The 13,016-nt window shown below is 36.6% G+C and overlaps 1 protein-coding gene across 2 annotated transcripts in view; it reads right to left on the reverse strand.

The window, feature by feature from the left end:
• GALNT1 (polypeptide N-acetylgalactosaminyltransferase 1) overlaps positions 1-13,016 on the reverse strand; it is a 168,871-nt gene that overhangs the window by 95,737 nt on the left and 60,118 nt on the right. For both annotated transcript variants that reach the window (XM_043989268.1, XM_043989262.1), the window contains exon 2: positions 12,603-12,841. In XM_043989268.1, the coding sequence (XP_043845203.1) occupies positions 12,603-12,741 (139 nt within the window). In that variant the 5' untranslated portion in view covers positions 12,742-12,841. The remainder of the gene's footprint in view (positions 1-12,602; positions 12,842-13,016) is intronic.

Raw genomic sequence — 13,016 nt, forward strand, 5'->3', positions numbered from 1 at the left:
GGGGAAAGGCCAGGTCTAACCATCCCTGATTCTGTGAACTATACCACCATGCCTCTGCTGTCTCCTCATTCTGCTCATGTAAGCTCCTTTTCCCACTGATAAGTTCTTCCAGGAACTTCCATTTGGGAGGTGGGGAAGAAGCCAAGAATGACCATCTGTCCAGACTTAGCCACCATATCCCTACTTCTCCCTCTCCCTACTGATTTTTCCGTTGCCTATTTCTGTGCTACATTCCTGTTATAATATACTCTCAGTGAGGCCACAAACTGTCTTTTGTTGCTCCTATTTAAGACTTCTATGACTCAGGAAGAGAGAGTGATGCTGACAACTTTGTGTAATGCTGACTCATTTAAATGCAATCCATACACAAGTCAAGACACCCCATGATGTCACTGGTCCTCTTCAAAAACGAAGGATGAATAACATAACTCTAGCACTCAGCACAGTGCCTAGCATAATACTTGTTGATCAACTGGTATTGTTGTTCAGTTGTTTTCAATCATGTCACACCCCCCTAAATTAACAAGGAATTTAAGGAAGCAAATAGATATAATTTGTTATGGAGTCGGGAATTTGGGGATATTAAAGTTTAAACTGTCCAGCTAAACTCAAGGACAGAAACACCTCGAGAAGTAAGGGAGATAAGCTCATTAGACATGGCTGCAAGGGGACAGATAAAGCTCCAGAAATAAGAACAGGCCTTCCCCTGACTTCTCCCAACCCACCCCCAATAAGAGACATTCCACCCTCAGGTGATCACATCCATCTACCATCTATAAAAGCAATGACCTTTCTCCTGTACCAGGAGATAGATATCTCAGAGAATGTCTCTGAACCATCTCCCTCTAGAAAAGTCTATCCAAGGACTTCTCTCTTGGTTCCTCTTCTCTAGCGCCTAAATAAAAGATTATTTTATTCTAATTGGATTTGTGTGAGAGAGGGTATAATTCTTTAAAAAGGAATACCTAAGGACCCTCACCACCACCCATTTACCCTGTGTCATAAGTCTAGTCCAGTACTCCCTCTTTCTGAGGAGAGCAGACTGACCTCCAAATCCCAACTTCCTTCCTACACTTCTGGCAGGAATTAAAGCCTTCTTTGGAGAAGGGGAGGGAGGAAGGCTTGAGATGTCTATTCTGCTTTCCTTAGAAACACACAATATCCTTAGGCTACATGTAGGGGATAGCACTTGGAAAATTAGTATTAACAGAAATACTGATGTCTGAAAAATATTACAATTACATTTGGAATCTTGTTAGAAATTCCAAGAAAGGGGGCAGCTAGGTGACGCAGTGGATAAAAGCACTGGCCCTGAATTCAAGAGGACCCGAGTTCAAATCCTGCCTTAGACACTAGATACTTACTAGTTCTGTGACCCTGGGCAAGTCACTTAACCCTCACTACCCAGCAAAAATAAAATAAAATAAATAAATAAATAAAAACGTCTCCCTATATATTCAAGCCAATTAGACAACAGCTGATACCACTAACACATGCACCTATGTCTGGAGAAAAGGTCTGCCATTTCACCAATTCTCTTCCTGGTACCTCCAAAGACACTAAAATATAATCTGTTGTTTTGTAAAACAGACAAACATTTCCAGTAACCTGATTTCTTTTCTTCAACCACAAATAGAGAGGTTAACTAGAGATAGGTATAAATGTAATTTTAAGCAAAAAGCCTAATCTCTAATAAAGTATTTAGCATTTACATAAGCACCTTAAAGTTTATATGGAACTTTACATTTGTTATCTTATTTGATCCTCACAACCCTAGGAGCCTGAGAAAAGAAAGAAGACCTTTCTCCAAGCACTTGCTGTCCATCTCCAGCTGCCAAATGTGCTTTGAGAGGCAACAAAGAGCACAAAGACATCTGACCCAAAAGCCATTTCCCCTTGCACCAAGAGACTTCTACCTCCTGCTGTGCCCTGCTGATCTCCAGTCTCAGGTCGAAAAAAAGATAACTAGACCTTCCTCTAATTGTGCACCTTCCATTTCCTGCTGCTAAGAGACAGCTGCAAGGAACCAGGCAGAGCAACTGCTGGCAGCCTCATCTCCTGCCTCTTAATGTGTCTCCCTTTTGTGAGAAAATAATTATTAATAATGGATTTCTTGGGGGGACCCAAAGATCAGTTTCAGTACTTTCTCCCCCACACTCCAGAAAGTCCTGTTTCTCCATTAAATTAATGTACCACAGTGTACTTAACAATTATGCAAATCGATGGGTATCTACTTTGTTTCTGATTCTTTGCTATAACAAAACGTGATGCTATAAATATTTTGGTGCATATACTTTCTTTTTATCAATGACTTCATTGGGGTATAAGGCCAGTAATGGAGTCTCTGGTAAAAGGAAATGGACATTTTGGTCACTTTATTTACATAATTCCAAACTTCTTTCCAAAATGATACCATTTCACCAGCACCATCAGCAATGTATTAGTGTACCTATTATCCCACAACCCCTTCAACACTGTTAATGTTTTTGTCATCTTCACCAATTTGTACAGTATAGGAGGTGAACTCTTAGGGGGTTTTTGATTTCCATTTCTCTTATTATTAGTGATTTGGAGCATTCTTTCCATACCTGGACCCCAATTATATATTAAAACAATTTTGAAACATTTTTTAAAAAGTTGAGTTGCAAATTCTCTCTCTCCCTTCCTCTCCTCCCCCCTCCCCAAGACAGTAAGCAGATATAGGTTATACATGTGCAATCATGTAAAACATTTCCATATTAGTCATTTTGTATAATAAAGGAAATTGAATGAAAGTGAAAAATAACATGCTTCAGTCTGTATTCAAACAATATCAGCTCTTTCTCTGGAGGCAGATAGTGTGTTTCATTATTAGTCCTTTGGGATTGTCTTGGATCACTGTATTGCTGAGAATGGCTGTCATTCACAGTTCTTCATCAAACAATATTGCTGTTACTATGTATAATGTTCTCCTGGTTCATTTCAATTTGCATCAGTTCATGTAAGTCTTTCCAGGTTTTTCTGAAAACATCCTGCTTGTCATTTCCTATAGCATAATAATATTCCATCACAATCATATATTACAGCTTGCTTAGCCATTCCCCAACTGAGGGGTATCCCTTTGATTTCCAATTCCTAGCCATCACAAAAAGAGCCACTATAAAATTTTTTTGTACAAATAGCTCCCCCACTTTTTTAAGTCTTTGGGAAAGACCTAACAATGGTATTGCTGGATCAAAGGATATGCAGTTTTACAGCCCTTTGGGCATAGATGATTTGGAGCATTTTTTCATGTGCTGGTGAATATTCTGCAGTTGTTCTTTTGAAAACTGTGTATATCCATTGACCACCTGTCTATTGAGGAATGTCTGATATATATATATATATCTATATATATCTATATATCTATATATCTATCTATAGATATATAGATATAGATATAGATATAGATATAGATATAGATATAGATATAGATATAGATATAGATATAGATATAGATATCCTGGATGCCAAACCCTTATCAAAAAAATCTTATAGTCATGAGCACCAAATATTCCCCCAGCTTATTAAATTGTTCTTTACTTATTTAAGGAGTGCTTTATAATTAAATCTATGCAAGGTCTTTTGTTTGGTTTGGATAAATTGCTGGAAATTGACAGGATTTTGTTTCAAATTTTAAAACTCAATTTTCATTAATGATATTGGATGGGTATCTACTTTGTTTCTGATTCTTTGCTATCACAAAATGTGCTGCTATAAATATTTTGGTGCATATACTTTCTTTTTATCAATGACTTCATTGGGGTATAAGGTATAAGTTGTTGGTGGGGGGAGGTTCTGTGGTTTTTCCTTTGCTATTTTAGGTATTTTATGCATCTATTGAGGTGATCATGTAGTTTTAGATGTTTTGTTCTTAAGTATATTTAATTATATTGATTTCTTAATGTTGAACCATCATTGCATCCTCGGTATAAATCCCACTGGGTACATAAAGAATGATTTTTAATAAACTGCTGTACATTAATCTGTTTGAAAGGATTATTTAAAACCTTTGAGCCAATATTCATTATTAATACTGGCCTATAGTTTTCTTTCTGTGTTTTATCACTCCTTGGTTTAGGTATTAGGACTATGTTTGTCTCATAATAGGATTCTGGTCAGGTACTTTCTTAACTTTTGAAAACAGTTTGTGAAGAATGAGTGTCAATTGTTCTTTGATAGAATTGTCCTATGACTACACTGTGACCAGAAGTTGTTTGTTTTTTGATACTCCATCTAGAGCTAGCTCTATTTTCTTTTCAGAGACTAGGTTATTTAACGATGCTATCTGGTCTTCTGACACTTAGGGTATTTTATATCTTTGGCTGTATAATTTTTTTTAAATGTATATTCTAGGGGCAGCTAGATAGTGCAGTGGATAAAGCACCGGCCCTGGATTCAGGAGGACCTGAGTTCAAATCTGTCCTCAGACACTTGACACTTACTAGCTGTGTGACCCTGGGCAAGTAACTTAACCCTCATTGCCCTGTGTAATGATTGGAATAATGCCACCTACTGGAGACTTGCTGTGGGAAAGCTCCGCCATGAGGAAAATGCCTCAGAGGGCAAGGCCATGTGGCTTTTCCTTGGCGTAAGGAAATGACGTTTGCTCATGGGTGCTGTCTATCAAGGCTACCAGCCAATCAACTTGAGGAGCCTCCTATTTTTTTGGGAGGAGACAGGAAGGAGGAAAGAGAGCCTGTGCGGAGGGCTCTGGCTCTTTTGGGTTCCTGACTTAATGGTGGTGGTGGCAGCAGAGGACTTCACAGGAAATTTGAGGAAAGATAGGAATGCCAGGCTGTTGGAATTCTGTTCTCAATCTTTTTCTTTCTATTTTTCAATAAACCCTTAAAAACCTAAACTTGTTTTATCAGTGATTTTAGTCAGTTTCCCCCAAAACTGGGGGAACAGATTAGAATCTACATTTAGAATCTTAAATTACACACCTGCAAAGATTTTAAAAAATGTATATTCTAGGGGGCAGCTAGGTGGCACAGTGGATAAAGCACCAGCCCTGGATTCAGGAGGACCTGAGTTCAAATTTGACCTCAGACACTTGATACTAGCTGTATGACTCTTGGCAAGTCACTTAACCTTCATTGTCCCACCCCCCCAAAAAAACAAAAAATTGTATATTCCATTCATTAATCCCTTCTTTTTCTATTTTGTTCATGTATGTTTGCAAGAATATGTTATTTTCCTGAGGAATGCTTTAGTAGTATCCTGGAAATTAAGGTATATGGTTTCACCATTATCATTTTCTTTTATATAGTTACTGTTTCTGTAATTTGTTCTTTTACCCACTCGTTATTTAGGATTTCACTGTAAAGTCTCCATTTGGACCTGTATTTTTTGTTTGTGTTCCTTGAACCAATTTCTATTTTTGTTGCATTATGGTCTGTAAAGGATTTATTTTAACTATTTCTACCTTTTTACATTGTTCACAATATCTCTGTACACGGTCAATTTTTGAAAAAGTTCCATGTAGTTCTGAAAAATATGTATATTCTTTTGCTCTCTCATTTAGAAAATTTAAAAGAAGTCTTTTAAATTTAGTTGCTTCAGCAATTTCTTCAGTTCTATATTTTCCTTTATCTTTGTTAGTCTTACCTAAAACTGAGAGGTATTAAAGTCACTCCTGTGTTATTGCCTGTCTTCTTGTAGCTCAGATAATATTTTCTTCATGAATTTGGATGCTAAGGCATATAAGTTTATTACTGATATTGGTTTGTTGCCCATGGTTCCTTTCAGCTAAATGTAGTTTCCTTCTTTATGCTTTTTTAAAAAAATATTTTTGCCTTGTCAGATAACATGATTGCAACTCCTACCTTTCAGGATTCACTAGATGTATAGTACATGTTTTTCCATGCCCTCGGATTCATTTTAAAAATGTGTTTCTTGGGGGCAGCTAGGTGGCACAGTGGATAAAGCACCGGCCCTGGATTCAGGAGGACCTAAGTTCAAATCTGACCTCAGACACTTGACACTTACTAGCTGTGTGACCCTGGGCAAGTTACTTAACCCTCATTGACTCACCCTGCCCCCCCAAAAAAGGTGTTTCTTTTAAGTTTTGTTTTCTCATCCATCTATTTATATTTTCTAACATCTGACTCTAATACTGGTGCTTTTTTCAAGTTATGATTTTTCCCTTCTGTTGTAAGCAAGGTACTATGTTCCTTCAGTTACTTTACTTTAATCTTTTCTAAGTTGGCCCCTTTCCTATATTAGCTCTTTTCCCTCACCCCTATCCCTTCTCTTCTCATCTGTTACTACCCCTTGTTCATTAGTTCCTTTTTCTCTCCTGCTTTTTTTCTCTGATAATATGATTCTTCGCTTCTCTTTGTCCTCTCAGTAAGTCAAGTATACTTTTGCCTTCCTCATTTTCCCTCCAACCAGTCCTATTTTATTAGGTTTTTAAATTTCATTCTTGTGTCCTTTAAAAAAAAAGATTTCTCTCACTCTCTTCATTATCCATCCTCTCTTTGTCTACTCTAGACCCTCATTTTCTGATTCCTGACTACTAGAGTTACCTAGTCTCTGTATTCCCTATATTCATCATGCAATGAAAACTCTTAAGGAAACCACTCTAGACTTCTTCCTTTAGGCAGTTTCTGCTATTGCCCCGTATAGCTTGCCCCAAAGATTACCCTTTTCCATCATGTCTGACTTCCAAAACAATGCCAATTTTGCAGGTGTCAGAGAGGTCACCAGCCCATGGTAGGGACCTTCCCCCACTACGTCTCTGATGATAATGATCTATATCATCCCCTGGTTACCTTTTGTTGTCCCCATTTGCCTCAAAATCTCTTCCCAGGGTCCATGCCCTCCTGTTCCCCCAGTTGCTATTAATGCCCAGAAGTTCCAGCTCCCCCATTCCTGAAGCTAAAAAAGTAGTCTTTTCAAGTATCAAATCCCCACAGACAATACCCAGCACACTCTCTCTCTGTCCTGGCAGACAACTCCCAACACAGTCTCCATCTCTCTTTTACCCACAGAAATATTCATTAGTGAAACAGAACCCCCCAAACTAAGTGTTCTTCCTTCCCCCTCCCCCTTTTAATTTCTCCCCTCTTCTTCTAACCCACTCTGCTGCAGGTGCTTCTCTTACTGAGACCACAAGGATCGTGTTCCCCTCATTGCTATCCCTTGTTTTGACCTGGGCACATCACATATTCCTTTTTATCGCCTTCTTCCCTCTCTCTTTTTCATGAACCCTTCCATGTTGTATTGTAATCCCCAAAAAAGCAATGATTCACCTGTAGGTGGGTAGGGTGTCACCAGATTCTGTTCATAATGTCCCCAGGCCTGTTTCTTCACTGCTAGTTACCCCCATCAGACTTCTGCCTTCATTTGTCGCCTTGTATACATTTAGAAAAAAGCCTCTTACTGGTCTCTCTGCCATTACTCTGTTGCTTTTGCTGTCCTTGGCTGCTGCATATACTCATTCTTCTTGCATTTGTTCAAGAACAAATATTACCTTCAGTTCTGGTTTTCTTTCTAAAACTGTTTCAAATGTCTCTTTATTATTGAACATCCATCTTTTTTCATCTGTAGTTAAACTCATACTTACACCCTGGAAAACATCCTGAGCTCTACTGCTCCTTGGAAAACATAATTGTATTCCTTCCTGCTTTCTGGTGGGTACAGAATAGTCTTGTGTTGCTCAAATGTCCTCTCCTTTGTATTTGAATAGGTTTCTCCTGATTGCTTGGAGAACTTGGTGTTTCTGAATTGAACTGTTAAATTTAACCACTATTTTTCTTGTAGTGTGAAGCTTTGGGTATTTTTTAAAGACAATTTACGAATCCTTTGAGTTGGAATTTCATTTTCTATGATCAGAAGTTCTAACAGTTTCTTGTATTATTTCTTGCATTTTGGTTTTCAGTTTTTTTTTCATCTTGTCCTTTAGTTGTCTCTGTGTATCCTATCTTCAAAATCAGTGTTTTGCTTCCATGCTGAACATATTTTCTTTTAATGTTGGGTTTTTTTGCTTTGCTTTTAGATCATTCCTCCTTTCTGTATATTTGCATTCCCAATCTATTGTTTTTTCTTTTATTTCTTTGGTGAGGCTGGCCATTGAAGATTCAGTTCCATATTTTCCATTTTGTTTATTTTTCTGTTAGATTTATCCAAAACTGAGAGAGGGACACTGAAATCTCTTATCACTACTGTGCTGTCTATGTATTCTAGTGGCTCAGTTATTGTTCCCTTAATTGATTTGGATGCTAAGGCATTTGTAGCATGTAAGTTTGCATTATTCCTTTCATCACAATGTAATTTCCTTGTTTGCTGCTTTTGTTTTTTGAATGTTTGTTTTTGCCTTCTCATATAGCATTATTGAAACTTCTGCTTTTTTTAAAGTTCTCTTGATACATAGTAAAAGAAATAAGAATAACAAATTTCCACTCCCTCAATTTTTTTTCCTGTTTTTTAGATGTTTTAAATGTGTTTCTTGTAAGGAACAAATTTTAGGGTTTTGTTTTCTTAACCAATCTGTCACTCTTCTTATTAGAATAAGTAATTCATTCACATTTAAAATTATGAGTCAAGCTTATGTTTCCCTGCTGATTCTTCTAAGTTATGATTTTCCCTCTCTTCTGCTGTAAACACAATACTATGTCTCTTCAGTGACTTTAATAATTTTTTTTTGAGGCAATTGGGGTTAAGTGACTTGCCCGGGGTCACACAGCTAGCAAGTGTCAAGTGTCTGAGACAAGATTTGAACTCAGGTCCTCCTGACTACAGGGCTGGTGCTCTATCCACTGTGCCACCTAGCTGCCCCTAGTTTAATCATATTTAAGGTAGTCCTATACTCCTACTGGTAAAATGGTGGGAGTGGGGCAGGGGGTGCTGATTGAGCATGAGTTAGGTATTTAGTTTATGGGATTTTTACTTTCTTTTAAGTTCCTGGTGTCCAAGACCATGGAAGATAGCTGAAATTGCTTTGTTTGGTGCATTATTTCTGTTTTGGAGAAGTTTGAGAGGTCATGAGGATCAGAAGAAAAGTCTACTCCTTCATCTTACTGGAGTGGGTCTCACCAATGACTTCTTAATTCCATTGAATGATATCTCTCTTTCCATTTCATTATCCAGAATATTGCTTTCTCTCCCCCAGACTTTCACAACTCCTCCCTGGCTTCTCATACCTAAAAGAATGTCTTCTCAAACTCCTTTCATTATCATTACCTTGTGTGTCAAGTGTTGGTTCCTTTCAAAGTCCTGTCAAGGGTCAACTTCTTATCTAGCTCAATGATCTCATCTACTCCCATGGATTCAATGTTCACTTATGTGAAGCTGATTTCCAAAACCATAAAAATCCTCAATTTCTTCCCTAAACTTCCATCTGAGGTCTCCAATTACCTGTGAGGCATCTTTACACTATAGATTCAAAACAAATTTGCCTTCAAACTTGTCTATGATGACACCACCATCCTCTCAGGCACCCAGGTTAACAACCTCAGAGTAATTCTAGATTCTCTCTTATCCCTTTCCTACCATATCTAATCAACTGCCAAGTGATTTTGATTCTACCTCTTCAATAGCCTTCACATTCACATTAAGATCAATCAATGTCAAGGCCTCATTACCTCTCTCCTAGACCACTGAGTGGCTTCTAAGCTGATCTCATTGCTTCTGCCGTGTCCTCTCCAAACCACCCTTTATAAACAGCCATATTAATATTTACAATACATGAGTCTTTAACATGCCATTTCTTTATTTAAAAGCCTTCCAAAGCTTCAGTAGTCTTCAAAAGCCTACTTCCTGCAGGCCAGAATAGAAATTCTTTAAGCCGACATTAAGGCCCTCTACAATCTGGCTACAACCTACCTTTAAGCAACCTTATTTATGAGTTCTTCCATTTATACACACTGTGTTCTATCCAAAGTTTACTGACTGTTCTTCAAACTAAAGACAATATCACCCACTGCTGTACATTCACAGATAGTTCCCATTCATTTGTAGCTCTCCCTATCCTTCTCATGTCTATCTTTGAGAATTCTTTCTTTAAGGCTCACTTCACATGCATCATACTATGAAGTTAAAAGTATTCTTTCCCTCCTCAAATCTTTCTAGAGCCCTTTGTCCCCATCACGTGCCACCTTTGTTATATCATACATACATATCATATCTCTCTATTAGAATATAAGATCCACAATGATAAGGAGGTTAATTTTTTTAAGGAGGTTACTTTTTAATGACCTCTTGTATCCTTAGCACCTAGAATTTCTTACCTATAGTATGCACTTAATATTGAATTGTTTAATGAAATGAGAGCCAAAAGTGCTCAGCTATAGGTATTACTTGCATGAAATTGTGTAAGGAGCAATTATACAAGAAGGTATAATAAGGGATTAGGGAAGCTGAGCCTGAATACATGAGAGCTATATTCATGTACTTGAAAAGTCATCACACAAGAAAGATTATCCTATTTGTTGAGCTTTGCCCCAGACTCCAAATATAGTAACAACAGAGAAATTTTACAAAAACAAACAAACAAACAACAAACCATACATTTCAACTGAAAGTCAGAAAAAAGCTTCCTAAAAGCTATGGCTGTTCAGTTCATTGAGAGATTAGCTGGTCTTTTTCACAAGCTTTTCCTGACACAGTTCTTCATAACTGGGATAAAAGCAATCTGTAAACTACAAAGTACAAAATAAATATCAGTTAGTATAATCTATCTTGAGTGTTGTGAATTCCACAAATACCAAAATATAAAAATAAAGAAAATTAATTTAATATGTTTTTAAAGTTCTAACTTCATTTTTAAAAGTTGTTTGGTAAACCTAAGGTTTTCTGTAACTCCAAGATTTATACTAGATATCTAGATTTCCATTTAAGAGATAGTTGTTAAGGAGGTATTCTTTTAAAAATCCAAATAAGAGGAGCTCTAGCTTTAAATGTTAGAGATCTATAGAAGGATGAAGACAAAAATACTCTACTATGAATGAAAAACAACAAGAACAACACAAGATTGACACAAGCAAATATAAAAACTGACTTTTTCTTTATCTTTTAGTTTATCACAATGGAAAACTGAAAAGGAATATAATGGTTAATAAAATAACCTTAAGCAAAATGAGCTTTAAGTAAAAGAAATCTAAGGAAGTTAAGTTCAGCCCCTCTGGGAAAGAGAACAAGAAAAAGGGTATATGAATTTTATTACCTAGTAAAGCCATTAAGTTCCAGTCACACTTGCTCACATGTGAGCATGTGTGCACATGCACACACACACACACACACACACACACATATATACACACATACATATACATACACACATATGAGAAGGGCTTTTGATTCTAAATTAAAAGATTAGCAGAAATAGAAGTGTTAAAATCAAGACAGAAAGTGGAGAGGATCTGTGATTTCATCAGTGTGGGAAACTCCAGTTATGGAAATTCTCTCTTTACTTACAAAGATTCAGAAGTTAGTGGTAACTGTCTTAGAGTTGCTAGAGGTTCTGAGAGGTTAAATGATTTGTCCATGAACACATAGTGAGTATGCATCAAAAGCAGGACTTGAACCCAAGTTTTCTTCAAGTTTGGCCCTATATCTACCACTACTGTCTCTCACAAAGTTAAGAGTAAATGTTAAAAACAAACAAAACTTCCCACAAACAAAACAAAAAATGCATAGAGAATTATCTCATGTTCATCTCAGATTGGAATACACTAGCGCAGGCCACAAAAAGTTGACTATAAACTCAATTAAAATAGAAGATATACTGAAATTTCTGCAGAAAAACTGGCTATACTACAGTTCCTTTAAAAAGTTCTGAATTATATATTCCATAGCCCAACACTAAAAGATCTAAAATTTGAACAGTTGAATTACTGCTAAAATAAATGTTAAATTATTTTTATTCTAACGCTTGATATGCTAAGGAAATCATAATGTTCTAATGCATGGAATTTAAAAACTAAAGTTGCTAGGACTGCACTGCAATATATGGTGGCTTGTAGATAACTACTGTTAACCTATCCAGACTCATTTTATATTTGCACTTCACATTTATTTCCTCTATCAGATTTCCTGCTGATTTTACTCCTACTTTGCAAAGTATAGTATTCTCAACAACCACCAGATCCCATGATTGGCGTAGATGGCAAGATCTAAGTTATTTTAGTTAGCAAAGTGGCCTCTCCAGAACTCTCATCATTGAGCTTCTTTTCCTTTTGGAATGAGTGGGAGCTCTTTCCTGTTGATAGCTGAGAATTAGCAGATTCCATATATTAAGAAATTTAGTCATTGACTAATTCTGTATATTTTTAATTTAAAGTAGTGGCCAAGAAGTGACTATCACCTCTACTTATCACCATTTCATACTGTGCTGTATTTTGAATAACATTTAAGTAAAATGACAAACATACAAAATTAGAAAATAGCTAAGAACACTGAATATTTTGCTCTTCCCTGCCTTTAACTGTTGAAAGAATTCATCAAAAACCTAACCAAGCCAAGAACTTATCATTTTCTTTGGAAAAAACAGATTTAAAAAAAAAAAAGATTAAGTACATACTTTTCCCAACTAAGTACATATCACAGCTGTATTTTTTTCAAAATTCTAAAAATTAACTCACCATCACCAGCAGGTAGCCCTCTCTCCTTTTTCTCATCACATTTGTTGCAGTCACTGAAGTAAAGCAGCAAAAACATATCCAGAAGTACCCAAATCAAGGAGGTGGCTAGGACCACCTTACAATATGCAAATTTTCTCATGGCACTTTAAATAAAATGCAAAAATTCTTTAAAATATATAAATATAGAAATATCTCCAAGATAACTTCAAATCAGTTTCATGAGAAATCGCCTTCACAACCTGTAACGAGAAAAATAAAAAACAAAAAACTTCAAATTAACCAAAAATAGGAAACTAGGAAAACAAATAAGATTAATGTACTATTCACTTCAAATTTTTATATGAATAATAAACCTGGGGGGCGGCTAGGTGATGCAGTGGATAAAGCACCGGCCCTGGATTCAGGAGGACCTGA

Source organism: Dromiciops gliroides, chromosome 1, assembly GCF_019393635.1.
Source record: "Dromiciops gliroides isolate mDroGli1 chromosome 1, mDroGli1.pri, whole genome shotgun sequence".
Classification (NCBI taxonomy): Eukaryota; Metazoa; Chordata; class Mammalia; order Microbiotheria; family Microbiotheriidae; genus Dromiciops; species Dromiciops gliroides.